The sequence below is a fragment of the Hyaena hyaena genome, unplaced genomic scaffold, assembly GCF_003009895.1.
Source record: "Hyaena hyaena isolate Hyena2069 unplaced genomic scaffold, ASM300989v1 scaffold_0, whole genome shotgun sequence".
NCBI lineage: Eukaryota > Metazoa > Chordata > Mammalia > Carnivora > Hyaenidae > Hyaena > Hyaena hyaena.
Genome location: NW_024080632.1, coordinates 12692622 through 12704757, shown reverse-complemented (window position 1 = coordinate 12704757; position 12136 = coordinate 12692622). Strand labels below are relative to the sequence as shown.

The 12136-nt window shown below is 52.2% G+C and overlaps 1 protein-coding gene across 3 annotated transcripts in view; it reads left to right on the top strand.

Annotated features, from left to right (window-relative positions):
• The first annotated feature begins 4441 nt into the window (after positions 1 to 4441).
• PXN (paxillin) overlaps positions 4442 to 12136 on the top strand; it is a 46679-nt gene continuing 38984 nt past the window's right edge. For 2 of the 3 annotated variants that reach the window (XM_039230415.1, XM_039230344.1), the window contains exon 1: positions 4442 to 4609. In XM_039230415.1, coding sequence (XP_039086346.1) covers positions 4597 to 4609 — 13 coding nt within the window. In that variant the 5' untranslated portion in view covers positions 4442 to 4596. The remainder of the gene's footprint in view (positions 4610 to 12136) is intronic. The other variant, XM_039230484.1, reaches the window with a different exon arrangement.

The following is a 12136-nucleotide window of genomic DNA, read 5'->3' as shown; positions in this document are numbered from 1 at the left end:
TTTCCTCCCCCTGTCAATCAGTGCACTGTTAAGACATGGTCTCTGTCTTCCTGGCATCTAGAGTCTAGTACGGGCGGGTAGCTATAAACGAGTGCATAGGAACTGTTTAATTATAACCGTCAGGAGTGCTTCCAGGGTGCTAAAAAAAGATCTTAATAACAGAGGCCCTGCAGGTCAGGGAGTGATTTTCTAAGGAAATGCCTTTTAGGTCGAAATCCCTGAGAATAATGATGCCAGCTCACATTTAAAGGCTGCCCTGGGAAAATAAAAAGAAAAAAAAAAAGAAAAGTAAATAAATAAATAAAGGCTGCCCTGGTGTTATATGGAAACCAACTTGACAATAAACTATTTGTAAAAATAAATAAGTAAATAAAGGCTGCCCTGTCTCACAGGGTCCCCACTGGCCACATGTGGCTACTAAGCCCTTGACACGTGGCCAGTCAAACTGAGACATACCCTAAGTGCACAAAATACACTGGGTTTCAAAGCCTTCACATGAAAAACAAAAAGTGAGAAATCTCTTATATGATTTATACTGATTAAAACTTGAAATGAGAACATTTAGGATATATGGGATTACGTAAAATATATTAAGATTCACTTTACCTGTTGCTTTTTACCTTTTTAATATGGCTACTAGAAAGTTTTAAATTACATGTGTGGCTTGCATTTTGTTTCTAGAGGGTAGAGTTGAGCCAGAGAGTGCTTATGGATAAGAAGGACCTTTCTGAGTCCTAAATGTGTAGTATCTCATTTAGTCCTACAATGATTTTGGGAGGTGGCTCTTTTTTTTTTTTTAAGTTTATTTGTTTATTTTGAGAGGGAGAGAGAGCACAAATGGGGGAAGGGCAGAGAGAGAGAGAGAGGAAGAGAGAGAGAATCCCAAGCAGGCTCTGTACCGTGTAGAGTCCAATGCGGGGCTCAAACTCATGAACAGTGAGATCATGACTTGAGCCAAAGTCAGATGCTTAACCAACTGAGCCACCCAGGTGCCCTGGGAGGAGACTATTCATTTCTCTGCAGAGGAGGAAAACTGAGGTGCAGAGAGCAAATGGCCAGAGATTTACCACCAGCAAGGTGCATAGCTGGGGTATGACCTGGCTGGAGTTGCCTAACTAATGTGCACTTAACCTTTACCGCACACCACTGAATAGTGGGACATCCATAGCCAGCGGGGCAGAAAGAGCAGCACAGAGATCTTCCACAGACTAGATGGGCCTCTGCGCATTTGGTGACAGAGTGACCCTGGGGGATCTACTTTCTCGGGGGCTCTTTCCTCACCCTGGGGACCCTGAATTCAGCACTATCTACCTGTCAAGGCAGGTTAATCTTTAGGAAGCCTACTTATAATGGCCCACTAAGCACTCTCTAAACTCAGATGCATCCAGTGGAAACAAAATGCAAGCCATATATATAATTTACAGTTTTCTAGTAGCCATATTAAAAAAGATAAAATGAAACAAGTAAATTAAAGTTTTATCTAATCCAGTATATTCTAAATGTTACTGTATCAACCTATAAGCAACATAAAAAATATGTCCCTGCAGACCTTCTGTCTCCCCATTATCACACCCCACCTCATATTTCACCATGCTGCGAATTCCTTCTAGTTTAATTCACCTTGGCCACTGTCTTGCCCACTGACCTCTGTATATGCTGTTCTAGGCAGTGGGGAATGTGTGAGACTAGCCATCCTTCATATAGGCCTATTTGCCTTTCTTCTTCTTCTTTTTTTTTTTTTTTAACTTTTTAATGTTTTATTTCTTTTTTTAAAAAATTTTTAATGTTTCATTTATTATTCAGAGAGAGAAAAATAGAGCATGAGCAGAGGAGGGCCAGAGACAGAGGGAGACACAGAATCCAAAGCAGGCTCCAGGCTCCAAGCTAGCTGTCAGCACAGAGACCGATGTGGGGCTCAAACCCACGAACTGTGAGATCGCGACCTGAGCCGAAGTCAGACGCTTAACCAACTAAGCCACCCAGGCGCCCCATCTGCCTGCCCTTTTGAACTATAAACCTGAAGATGGTAGGCACCATATCAGATTTATTCATCGCTGTATCTCCAGCCTGAGCAGAACTCCAGGTACAGTGCAGGCACTGTTAAATATCTAACCTTTGAGAGGATTAATGAATGACCTCACTATTTATCTTCTATTTCTTCAGTTAAACTGTGAACTTTCTGAGGAAAGGAAACCATATGGTTTGCTTTGCTTCAAGTGTCAGGTAGAGTCCCCACTAGTCATTCAGCAAATATATATTAAGCAGCACCTCCTATAAGCCATGCACATACTAAGGGCTGTGTGGTGAGCAGAAATGGACATGCTTCCTGTCCTCACATGCTTTTAGTCTGATAGGATGTGAGATATTGATCAAAGAATCCCACCACTAAATATAAATTGCAGCTGTGAGAAGTGCAGGTACATTACAGGTGTTGGAAGGGCAGTCTTGGCTCTTGAATTTTAACATAGGAGGACCTGGTAGCCAAAGGTGAGCTGCTTGGTTCTGCCTTCAAGAAGGAGATTGTTAGGGGCACCTGGGTGGCTCAGTCGGTTGAGCTTCTGACTTTGGCTCAGGTCATGATCTCGCGGTTTCTAGCCCCACGTAGAGCTCTGTGCCGACAGCTCTGAACCTGGAGCCTGCTTCAGATTCTGTGTCTCCAGCTCTCTCTGCCCGTCCCCTGCTCTCTCTCTGTCTCATAAACATTGAAAGAAAGAAAGAAAGAAAGAAAGAAAGAAAGAAAGAAAGAAAGAAAGAAAGAAAGAAAGAAAGAAGAAAGAAAGAGAAAGAAAGAGCGAGGGAGCTTGTCAGCCAGAGGGGTGGGGCTCCTGGGTGGCTCAGTCAGTTAAGTATCTGACTTCCGCTCAGGTCAAGATCTCACAAGTTTGTGAGTTGTAGCCTTGTATCAGGCTCTGTGCTGACAGCTCAGAGCTTGGAACTTGCTTCAGATTCAGTGTCTCCCTCTCTATCTCTGCCTCTTGCCCACTCATGCTCTCGCTCTTTCAAAAATAAATAAATAAACATAAAAAAAAAAGGAAAGAGCTTGTCACCGAGATCGAGGGCAAGGCTACACTCTTCCAGCCTGCGTATCCCCAGCCAATGGCTGAACTTGCCGGGGATCCTGGAGCTTGAATTCTTCTGCCCAACGGGGATCCTCTAACGAGTTCTTGTTCTGGTGCTCCCTGATAGGTTGTCTATCTATGTCAGATGAGCCCTGCCCAATGCCCAATTCAGCTTCTTCCTCTTTCTCTTTCATGGGCGTTACCGGACCCCACCCCCACACTCTATCTCAATATCTGCATCCTGGAGGACTTGACCCAGAGGGTCTTGGGGGCCGGATTCTTGTGGGCAAGGGAATTTGAAGTGGTGCTTTCAGTGCCTTTTTATATAGGATTGACAAACTACCATTGCCCTTTGCAAAGAATGGGGAAGGGCTGAAAGTAATAACTGCCTCTATGAAAATTAACTTAGAAAATAGCTGTATAGTATCTGGCACTCTATGAGCCGCAGCTGTTATTATTACCTGATCTTTGAGTGAGTGGGTGTTTCAGGAAACTGCCTGGCACTGGGTATAATCTCCTTGAAGTTTTTCCCTTAATATCTAAGGTGGGGTCCCCTCTGATTCTTGCAGAGTTTTGGAAAAGTCTCCCTCTAGGGAGGGTAGACATGTGGAAGATTAAGGGATATATATATATATACGTATATATATATAGAAGATATATATACACGTATATATATATAGAAGATATATATATACGTGTATATATATCAGATATATATACACGTATATATATATAGAAGATATATATATACGTGTATATATATCAGATATATATACACGTATATATATAGAAGATATATATATACGTATATATATAAGATATATATACACGTATATATATAGAAGATATATATATACGTGTATATATATATAAGATATATATATATACATATAACCTTGAAAGTACTGAATCTGGCCCCAAAGGCTGGATTGCAAGCTGCACTGCCATCGGTCCAGCGGGCGACCCTAAGAAAGGTCCTCCAGTTTCCCTGCTTTGCCTGGTACTGATTTAGGGTCCTCTAGGGAGAGTCCTACTATGAGACCGGTTAGACAGACTGGTGGACAAATATGACTCTCCAGTGGATGGACATGTGATGACTGAGTGACCGATGGATGGACAGACACAGATCAGACTGAGATGTCAAGACAGGAGATGACAGTCAGGCTTGTGACTCTGAGACGGACAGAAAGGCTGACAGCAGGGCTTGAAGGCCTCTGGGGCCTTCCCCCTGTCAGCTCGGCCGCGAGGGGGCGCCGCCGCCCCGCCCGGCGTGGCCCGCCGCCGGCTGGACGCGCGCTCGCAGGCCTGCGGCGGGGCGGGGCTAGCGTGCGCACGGGGCGGGGCCAACTTGCTCACGGGGGCGACCGCGGGCGGGGGGCGGGGCGCGCGTGCTCGCGGGGGCGGGGCGCGCGCGGCGGCGGCGCGTTCCGTTCCGGGCCGAGGCTCGCGGCGGAAAAGTTGCGGGGCTGAGAGGAGCTGCACCGGGACGGGCGGCGAGCGCGACGCCGAGCCGGCCCCCGGCGCCCGCGGTCCCGCCATGGACGACCTCGGTGAGTGAGCGGGAGGTCGAGGGAGGAGGCTGCGAGGGGCGCGCGGCCCCGGGCCGGGCGGGAGCGAGCGAGCGGCGGGGGCTGCGGGATCCTTCCTCCCGCGGCCTGGGTCCCGGCTCTGCTCGCTGCCTGCTGGGGCTCCGCGGGGCCGGGATCCCGGGCCCGGCCTGAGTCCTGGGCCAAGCCGGCCCCGCCGCGGTCCTCACAGCCGCCACCCCCCGCCTCGGGGACGGCTCCACCTCCGGACCCGGGACCTCGGGGACCCAGCCCCAGGGGCCAGCTTGCGCCTCTGGGACCCGCCCCGTCCGCCCCAGGGACGGACCCCCGCTGCCGGCACCGCACCACCTCCCCCAGCTGTGGGACCTTCCATTCACAGACCGCTCCCCCAACCCCCACCTCACCGGCCGGCCGCCCAACTAGGGGAACAGCTGCCTAAACTCCCGGTTGGTCCCTCATTTCCAGGACCTGCTCCTACCCCTTTGAGGACCCCCACTGCAGGGATAGCCTCTCCAAGCCCACCCTTTCCATTTCACAAGTTAGAGATGAGCCTCCGATGACCACACCCCCACAAAGACAAGTTTCTCATCTGTCCCCCCTAATTGCCCCCCACCGCAGGTCTGGGCACGCTGTTTCATGGGCTGCTCACTCCATTTCGCCGGCCGACTGTCAGGGTCCGCTTTGTGGGCCAGCGCCTCCCCCTTCCTATCACAGATCAGCCTAACCCTAGAGGAGTAAGCTGGGGAGACATGATTCCTCCCCCACTCCCAGATTCTGGTGCAGTGCCAGGGGAATGCGGTGGGCAGTGGGCCCCGAGGTGTAGCCATCTCTGGACTTGTCCTGGGCTGGCAGAGTTCACCCCCCCCCCCCCCAGCACCAAACCTTGCTGGAGGCCGCACAGGTAAAGAGGACAGGATGCCCAGAACAGAGTTTTACTGTTTTCATGTTATCGGAGCTCCAAAACTACCCTTTTCAGTGCAGTGTAGATCTGGCGCTAGGGCAGGGGAAAGTATCTCCTGAAACCAGACACGGAACCCGAGGAGGTAGAGGCCAGGGTTCTAGGAACGCCTTGAGTGTCCTGAACCCTATAGTGAGAGGATTCACTTCTTCACTGTCCCTCCACTTCATGCCCATAGCTGGAGGGCCTCCAAGCTGGGGAGGTGAGGGGTGGGGGGGAAGTTTCTTCTCTGTAGGAGCCTTGTCTTCCCTCTCTGGACTGTGGATGGCTTGTGTGGCCATTGATGCTTTCTCTGTCCCAGGCTCTGAGGAGCAGATTCATCAAACAGCACTGACGGGCCTCCCCGAAGCGTGCGGGGACACTCAGTTAAGACTGGCCATTTGTAGGCACTGGGCTTCCAGGCGGACAGGGAGGAGGACCACCAGCTTCCTTTAGAGAAAGATCAGGGCGCCGCTGAGAGATCCCGGTGCTGGGGATGGTGTCCAGTCCTGCCTGTTTTGCAGAGTGTGATGCCTGCCAAGCACAGATCTCTGCCTCCGGGTCAGGCTTGGCACTCATTTTCCCAACACCAGGTTGGCATGGCTTGCAGGCAGGTTGTTTTGTTTTTTGTGTGTTTTTTTTCTACATAAAAGATAAGCTGAAAGGAGGCTGGGGGTTATTTTTTGAATCAGGATCTGAAAGTCTTGATGCTTTCCCAGCAGGAACTGGGGAGCAGAGTTACAGTTTCTTTTTTTTTTTTTTTAAATGTTTTATTTATTTCTAGGAGAGAGAGAGAGAGAGAGAGAGCATGAGCAGGGGAGGGTCAGAAAGAGAGGGAGTCACAGACTTAAACAGGCTCCAGGCTCTGAGCTGGCAGTCAGCACAGAGCCTGACGCGGGGCTCGAACCCACGAACCGCGAGATCATGACCTAAGCGAAAGTCGGACGCTTAACCGACTAAGCCACCCAGGCGCCCCCAGAGTTACAGTTTCTAAAATGCTGATGTGGTTCTGTCGCTTGTGTGCAGTCCCTTCCACGAGGTGCTGTTTGAAGGTCTGAGAAGGTTTTGTTGAGTGTGCTGTTGGAGTCCAGGATTCCTGTCCCCTGACGGTCTTCCGTTTAGGCCCAGGAGATCGAGCTAGTCTCAGGGAAAGAGGACAGTGGTAGAGGGGGGTGGCAGCATTGGAAATTTGCTGTGTATGCAGGGCTTGCCCATACCTCAACATGTCCAGCCCTCACAGCAACCCTTCATAAGAGCCCCTTAGGGCCACTGCTGTCATCGCTGCCTGACTTTTATGAGTGGGGAAAACTGGGAGTCAGAGAGGTCGATTCACTTGCCCAAGGCTGCACAGCCACAGAATGACAAATCGGTGACTAGAAAGAAGCCCAGTCCCTCAGCTCTCGTGGACCAAGAGGCCTTTCTTCCTGAGGAAGGGGTGAGCGGGATGGGAAGGAGGTGCCGCAGAGGGTGACTGCTGCCACCTGTAACTTCTGCCACCTTCCAGCGCGGACTCCGCAGTTGTTTCTGGGCTGCCCGACTTCCCCGGCCTGAGCTCCCTGGAGGCCAGCCACGCCTGGCTGCCCCGGAGTCCCGAGCCCCGGGGTGGGAACAATGGGGCCAGCAGGATGGGGAGAGGAATTTGCCTCTGCGCTCAGGCCCCATCAGCTGTCTGGATGGCTGCTCAACGCAGTGCCCGTCAGCTGTTCTCCCTAGTTCGGGTGGACACAAAGGCCAGGCCTCTTGTTTTTATTTTTCTCCTGAGAGTGCTCTCAGCTGTGAGCCTCCTGCCCCTGAAACGGGAGAGGTTATGGTCCGGTCTGTGGCAGGGCTACAGGGTCTGCTGGGACTCTGTTTATTTTGGTCTGAAAACAAAAATTGGGGAACTCTTACCTCCCCTGAGCTGCTAGTGACAGACTCACCATGTGCTGTTTAATAAGTTACAAATTTATGGCTCTTTGGGCAGAAAAACATAAACACTGCCCTCGCCTGGGTGTTCTCTCTGCTTTGTGCTGCAGGGTGGCTGCTGGTGGCTTTTCCCATTACCGTTTAGATGCTGGTTTGGCCCGGAGTGCGCCCTGTTGAGTTCTGGCTGGAGTTTCCCCGGACAGAGCTCCCGCAACACTGGGATGCACTCCGATGACGGCTTCTGACCCAGCTGCTCAGTCTCCCCTTGTTCATGCTCCTAGTGCACTTGGGGGACTGTGAGCACAGCTGCGGCCCAGTAACGGTCACGTGCGCTTGATGAGAGACAGGCATCGGACTCAGCACTTTACAGGGATGGTCACAGCCATTCGGAGAGGGAGGTGTTTTATCTCTGCCGTACAGATGTGGAAACCGGAGCTCGGGGTGGCTCACTGGGGGAAGCTGGGATTGGAACTCAGACTGCTCCAATTCCAGATCTGGTCATCTAAATCATAGCAAGGTTAGGGGCGCCTGGGTGGCTTAGTCGGTTAAGCGTCTGACTTTTGCTTAGGTCATGATCTCGCGGTTCGTGGGTTTGAGCCCCGCGTTGGGCTCTGTGCTGACTGCCAGCTCAGAGCCTGGAGCCTTTTTCAGAGTCTGTGACTCCCTCTCTCTCTGACCCTCCCCTGCTTACGCTGTCTTTCTCTCTCTCTCTCTCTCTCTCCTAGAAATAAATAAAACGTTAAAAAAAATTTAAATCATAGCAAGGTTAAATGCGCAGTGAGGTGACTAACTGGAGGGTGAGCCATGAGCCTGCTGAGTAATTGCTAGTTACCTTTGAAATTCGTGCGCTGGGGGCCCATCCTGAGAAACTGGCCTCTGGCAAAGGGTAGGTCTAGCTGAGACCTTGATAGCTTTGCCTTCCCATCTCTTCCAGGGGGAGCAGCCAGCTGTTGGCAACGCCCAGTTGCTACTAGAATCTGGACATGTCTTCTTTTAGCTTCTCAGCAGTCTGGACCCTCTGAAAAACAGTGCCTCATTGTCCTTAGGGGGAGTGCTAGGGGGGCAGGGGAGTTGCCTGGGGCATTCCGGGCTACGGGAGCCTCCCTGTTTCCATGGAAAGTCTGGACTTGGGGCTTGTCTGTCTGTGGGGTCTCTGTGTGTTAGGCCAGGGTCAGGGCACCCAGCTGCTGGGCCTGAGGCAGGGGCAGCTGAGGAGTGATGGTGCGTTCCGCGCCAGCGCCAGATCTTCTCCTGGGCAGTGCGCCGGGGAGGAGCAGAGCTGGACTCCAGACCCTGGTGTGTTTTGAGTCCTAAGCAGGTGCCCTTTCCGCTGTGCTTAGCCGTCTGCCCGGGCAGCCTTAGCCCATTGTGGAGAGGTTTGGGCTGCTCTGCCATTGTGGGTTGGAGGTCTTCCAAGGGAACATCGCAGAGCTCCCTCCAGCTTCCCCAGCGATAGCCCTGCATTGGGAGGCTGGGGGTGGGGTCTTTGGCAGGAGAGGCCTAGAAAAGCCAGAATTACCACTGAGGCACCCAGCAGCACCTCTCGCCCGTGTCCACGTTTTGCGTGGAGTGTGCTGACCCCCCAGGGGCCTATTATCTTGCTCCAAGGCCAGAGAGTGGAAAGACTTCCTCCTACCATCATGCTCATTCCAGCTTTTCCCTGTGTTGTCCTGGTCTCAGCGCCTTTACCAGTAAGAACACACACCTGTAGAACTTTCCCATAATGTTTAATGAGCACTTACTGTGTACGGGCACAGTGCTGGGCACCTTACATGCATTGTTTCATTGGCTCATGTTGGCTGTAGGAGGCACAGGTTCTATTATTAGTGCTGCTACTACTACCACCCATTTTACAGATGATGAAACTGAGGCACAGAGAGGGTTGGCCCGCTTGCCCAAGTTCTTTTAACTTGAATGGCAGGGCTGGCGTCTAAATGCAGAGTCGGATTTGTTTTTACACCTCTGTTCGTGATACTGGATGGGATCCTGGTTGCCTGTTGGTTTGATTGTGTTCCGTTTCTAGGATGCTAAACACCTTTTCTGGCCCCTGCCCACGCCCTGCATTCTCTGTTCCGTCTCCCACATCCATCTTCTTCCTGTTCCCTGTGGCTTCTTCCCTGGTTGGGATCAAGCCCTCTGCGTCCCTGCTCCACGCAGACTCGCTTCTGTCTTCATTCATTCAGGTGTTTGTTCGTGGCTGCGCCCACCCTTTTCCAGGGCAGAAAGTTGTTGAAAGCTTTTAAGGTGGAGAACTGAGGATGTCCTTTGGGAGGGAGAGACAGAGAGAAAGAGCCAGGGGGCTGAGTTGCCCCAGAAACCTTGAGAGAGCACCTGGTTAAAAGGGTGTCTCCTCACCCAGGATGGGCCCAGAGCCTCCCCAGGCCTGAGGTCCACTTTTCCCCTTCACTCGGGGTCCGTTGGGAGGCTCACATCTGGCCTGAAGTGTGCATTCACGTCCTGATGAGTCTTCCAACTAACGAACTGATTGCCTAACCAGTGGGCCTGAGGGCTGGCCTCTCCAAGGAGGCCGTGGACGCGGGGCCAGAGCAGGCCGAATGTGTGGCTGGCCAGGCCCGGCAGAGCCCCCGGTGGCCAAGTTTTCCCTTCAAGACAGCCTTTTAATGCTTATTTCTTGTGTGATTGTGGTATTGTGGTTTTCTGGGAGAATATTGTCATCATTAGGTGCATGTTAAAAGTATTTGGGAGTAAAATGTCATGATGTCTGCAACTCAGTTTTAAATGATGGAATAAAAAAAGGCGGTATATATATATATATATATATACACAAAATGGCAAAGTGTTTTTTTTTTTCCTCTAAGTTTGTTTATTTATTTTGAGAGAGAGAAAGAGGGAGAGAATAGCAGGGAGAGGGGCAGACAGCAGGAGAGAGAGAATCCCAAGCGGGCTCCTCGCTGTCAGTGCAGAGCCTAGCATGAGGCTCGATCTCACAAACCAGGAGATCGTGACCTGAGCCGAGATCGAGAGTCGGGCACTTAACTGACTGAGCCGCCCAGGCGCCCCCGGAATGGCACAACGATAATGACTGAATCTAGGTAGGGGGCATATGGTGCTCATTGTGATGGTCTTTCAACTTCTCTGTATGTTTAGACATTTTCATAACAAGTTGGAAAAAGGTAAGAAAACACTGCTTTTTTCCTTAGCAGGCTCAGGGTTATCCAGCCCGGGGTGTTCATATGTGTCTACCTGTGACTCTGCGCAGGTGATGACTGTGTGGGTAGAGAGGAGCCAGGCGGGCCTGGGGTGAGATTGAGTGACTGCTAACTCTGGGCTCGGGTGGGGGCACATAGCCACGGTGACCCGTGCAGAAAAAAGGACAGGGCCAGCCAGAGACAGCCAGCTTCCACAGTGTGGAGGCAGCCTCCGGGGTTATTTTGGGTGTGGTGACATTAATGAGATCAGGGTCAGGGCGAGGGAGATGCCGGGCTCCGGGCTCTGGTTTGGAGTTTGGAGAGGGTTGCCTGGGTGGGATGCAGCTCATAAGAAGAGCCTCTGGCCAGCTGGAGCCTGGGGGAGGGGCTGAAATGCCATTTGCTTCACATCATGAACCTCTTATCTGTGGCCAAAAGAACACCACCAGCCTGTGGGCAGCGTGGGCCAGAGTGGCCCCAGGCCCCCGCTCGCGGCCCAGATCTGGCCCTCCAGTTCTCCAGACTTCAGGCTCCCTCTCCTGGAAACCCCACTCCCAGGTCTCTCTTGTTTTGTGCTGACTCAAAGCTGGGCCACTTGGGCCTCCCGTCTGTTTGGGAGAAAGAGCCGGATTCCGGCGCCAGCGGCCCCCTTGGCTCTGAGGACCTGGTGCCCGCTAGAAACACTTTGGGCATCCCGCACACTCTTGGAAGGGGAGCTCTTCGCTCGAGGGTCTTCTCCGAGACTCACGTCCGTCCGTCTGCTGGCATGCGAGGGTGCGGAGGCCGGCCGCGTGGTGGGGACTGAGGGATCTTCCTAGTGAGGTCCCACAGGGGCGTGTCATGGCCTTTCTCTGCCTGTTTGAAACGCAGCATGCCGTGTGTTTTATGGGGGGAGGGGTGGTGCTGTGAGGAAGCTGTATGTAATTCTTGGCTGGGACTCAGGTAATTGTTTTAATGAAATGGAATGCAGCTTATTCAGAACTCACTTGGCAGAGACAGCCATGTTCTGTTCTGTTTTCATGTTGGGGCGAGGGGGGCGCGCATTTCCAGCTGTTTTGAATAGTGGAGCCCTGGGTGAGCATGAAGGTGGGCGGAAGTCTCTGGGGAGCTCTTTTCCTCAGGCTGCTCTGGACTCCTCTGGGCAGCAAGTGGTCTGTGGATACCTTTGAATGAGCCATGGAGACCTGGGTCCCCCAACGACAGAAAAGTCCTGTTGAAAGCTGGCTGTAAAATGGGCCTACAGCCTGGCTCCTGTGTCTTCGGGGGTCTGCAGGAGACAGGGATTTGGGAGTGCCTGGCCCCTTTCACGGCTGTCTGCTCCTTCGCCCCACACATCTCTCTCCAGCTCAGCACCTCTGGTGCCTCTCTGCCCTCACATCCCCGCCAGGGTAGACCTGACGTGGCCTTCCATGGGTCCCTTTTTCTTCTGCTTCCCTCTCTTTTTTGTTTTTAATTTTTTTAATGTTTTATTTATTTCTGAGAGAGAGAGAGACAGCGTGAGGAGCAGGGGAGGCTGTCAGCACAGAGCCTGACGCGGGG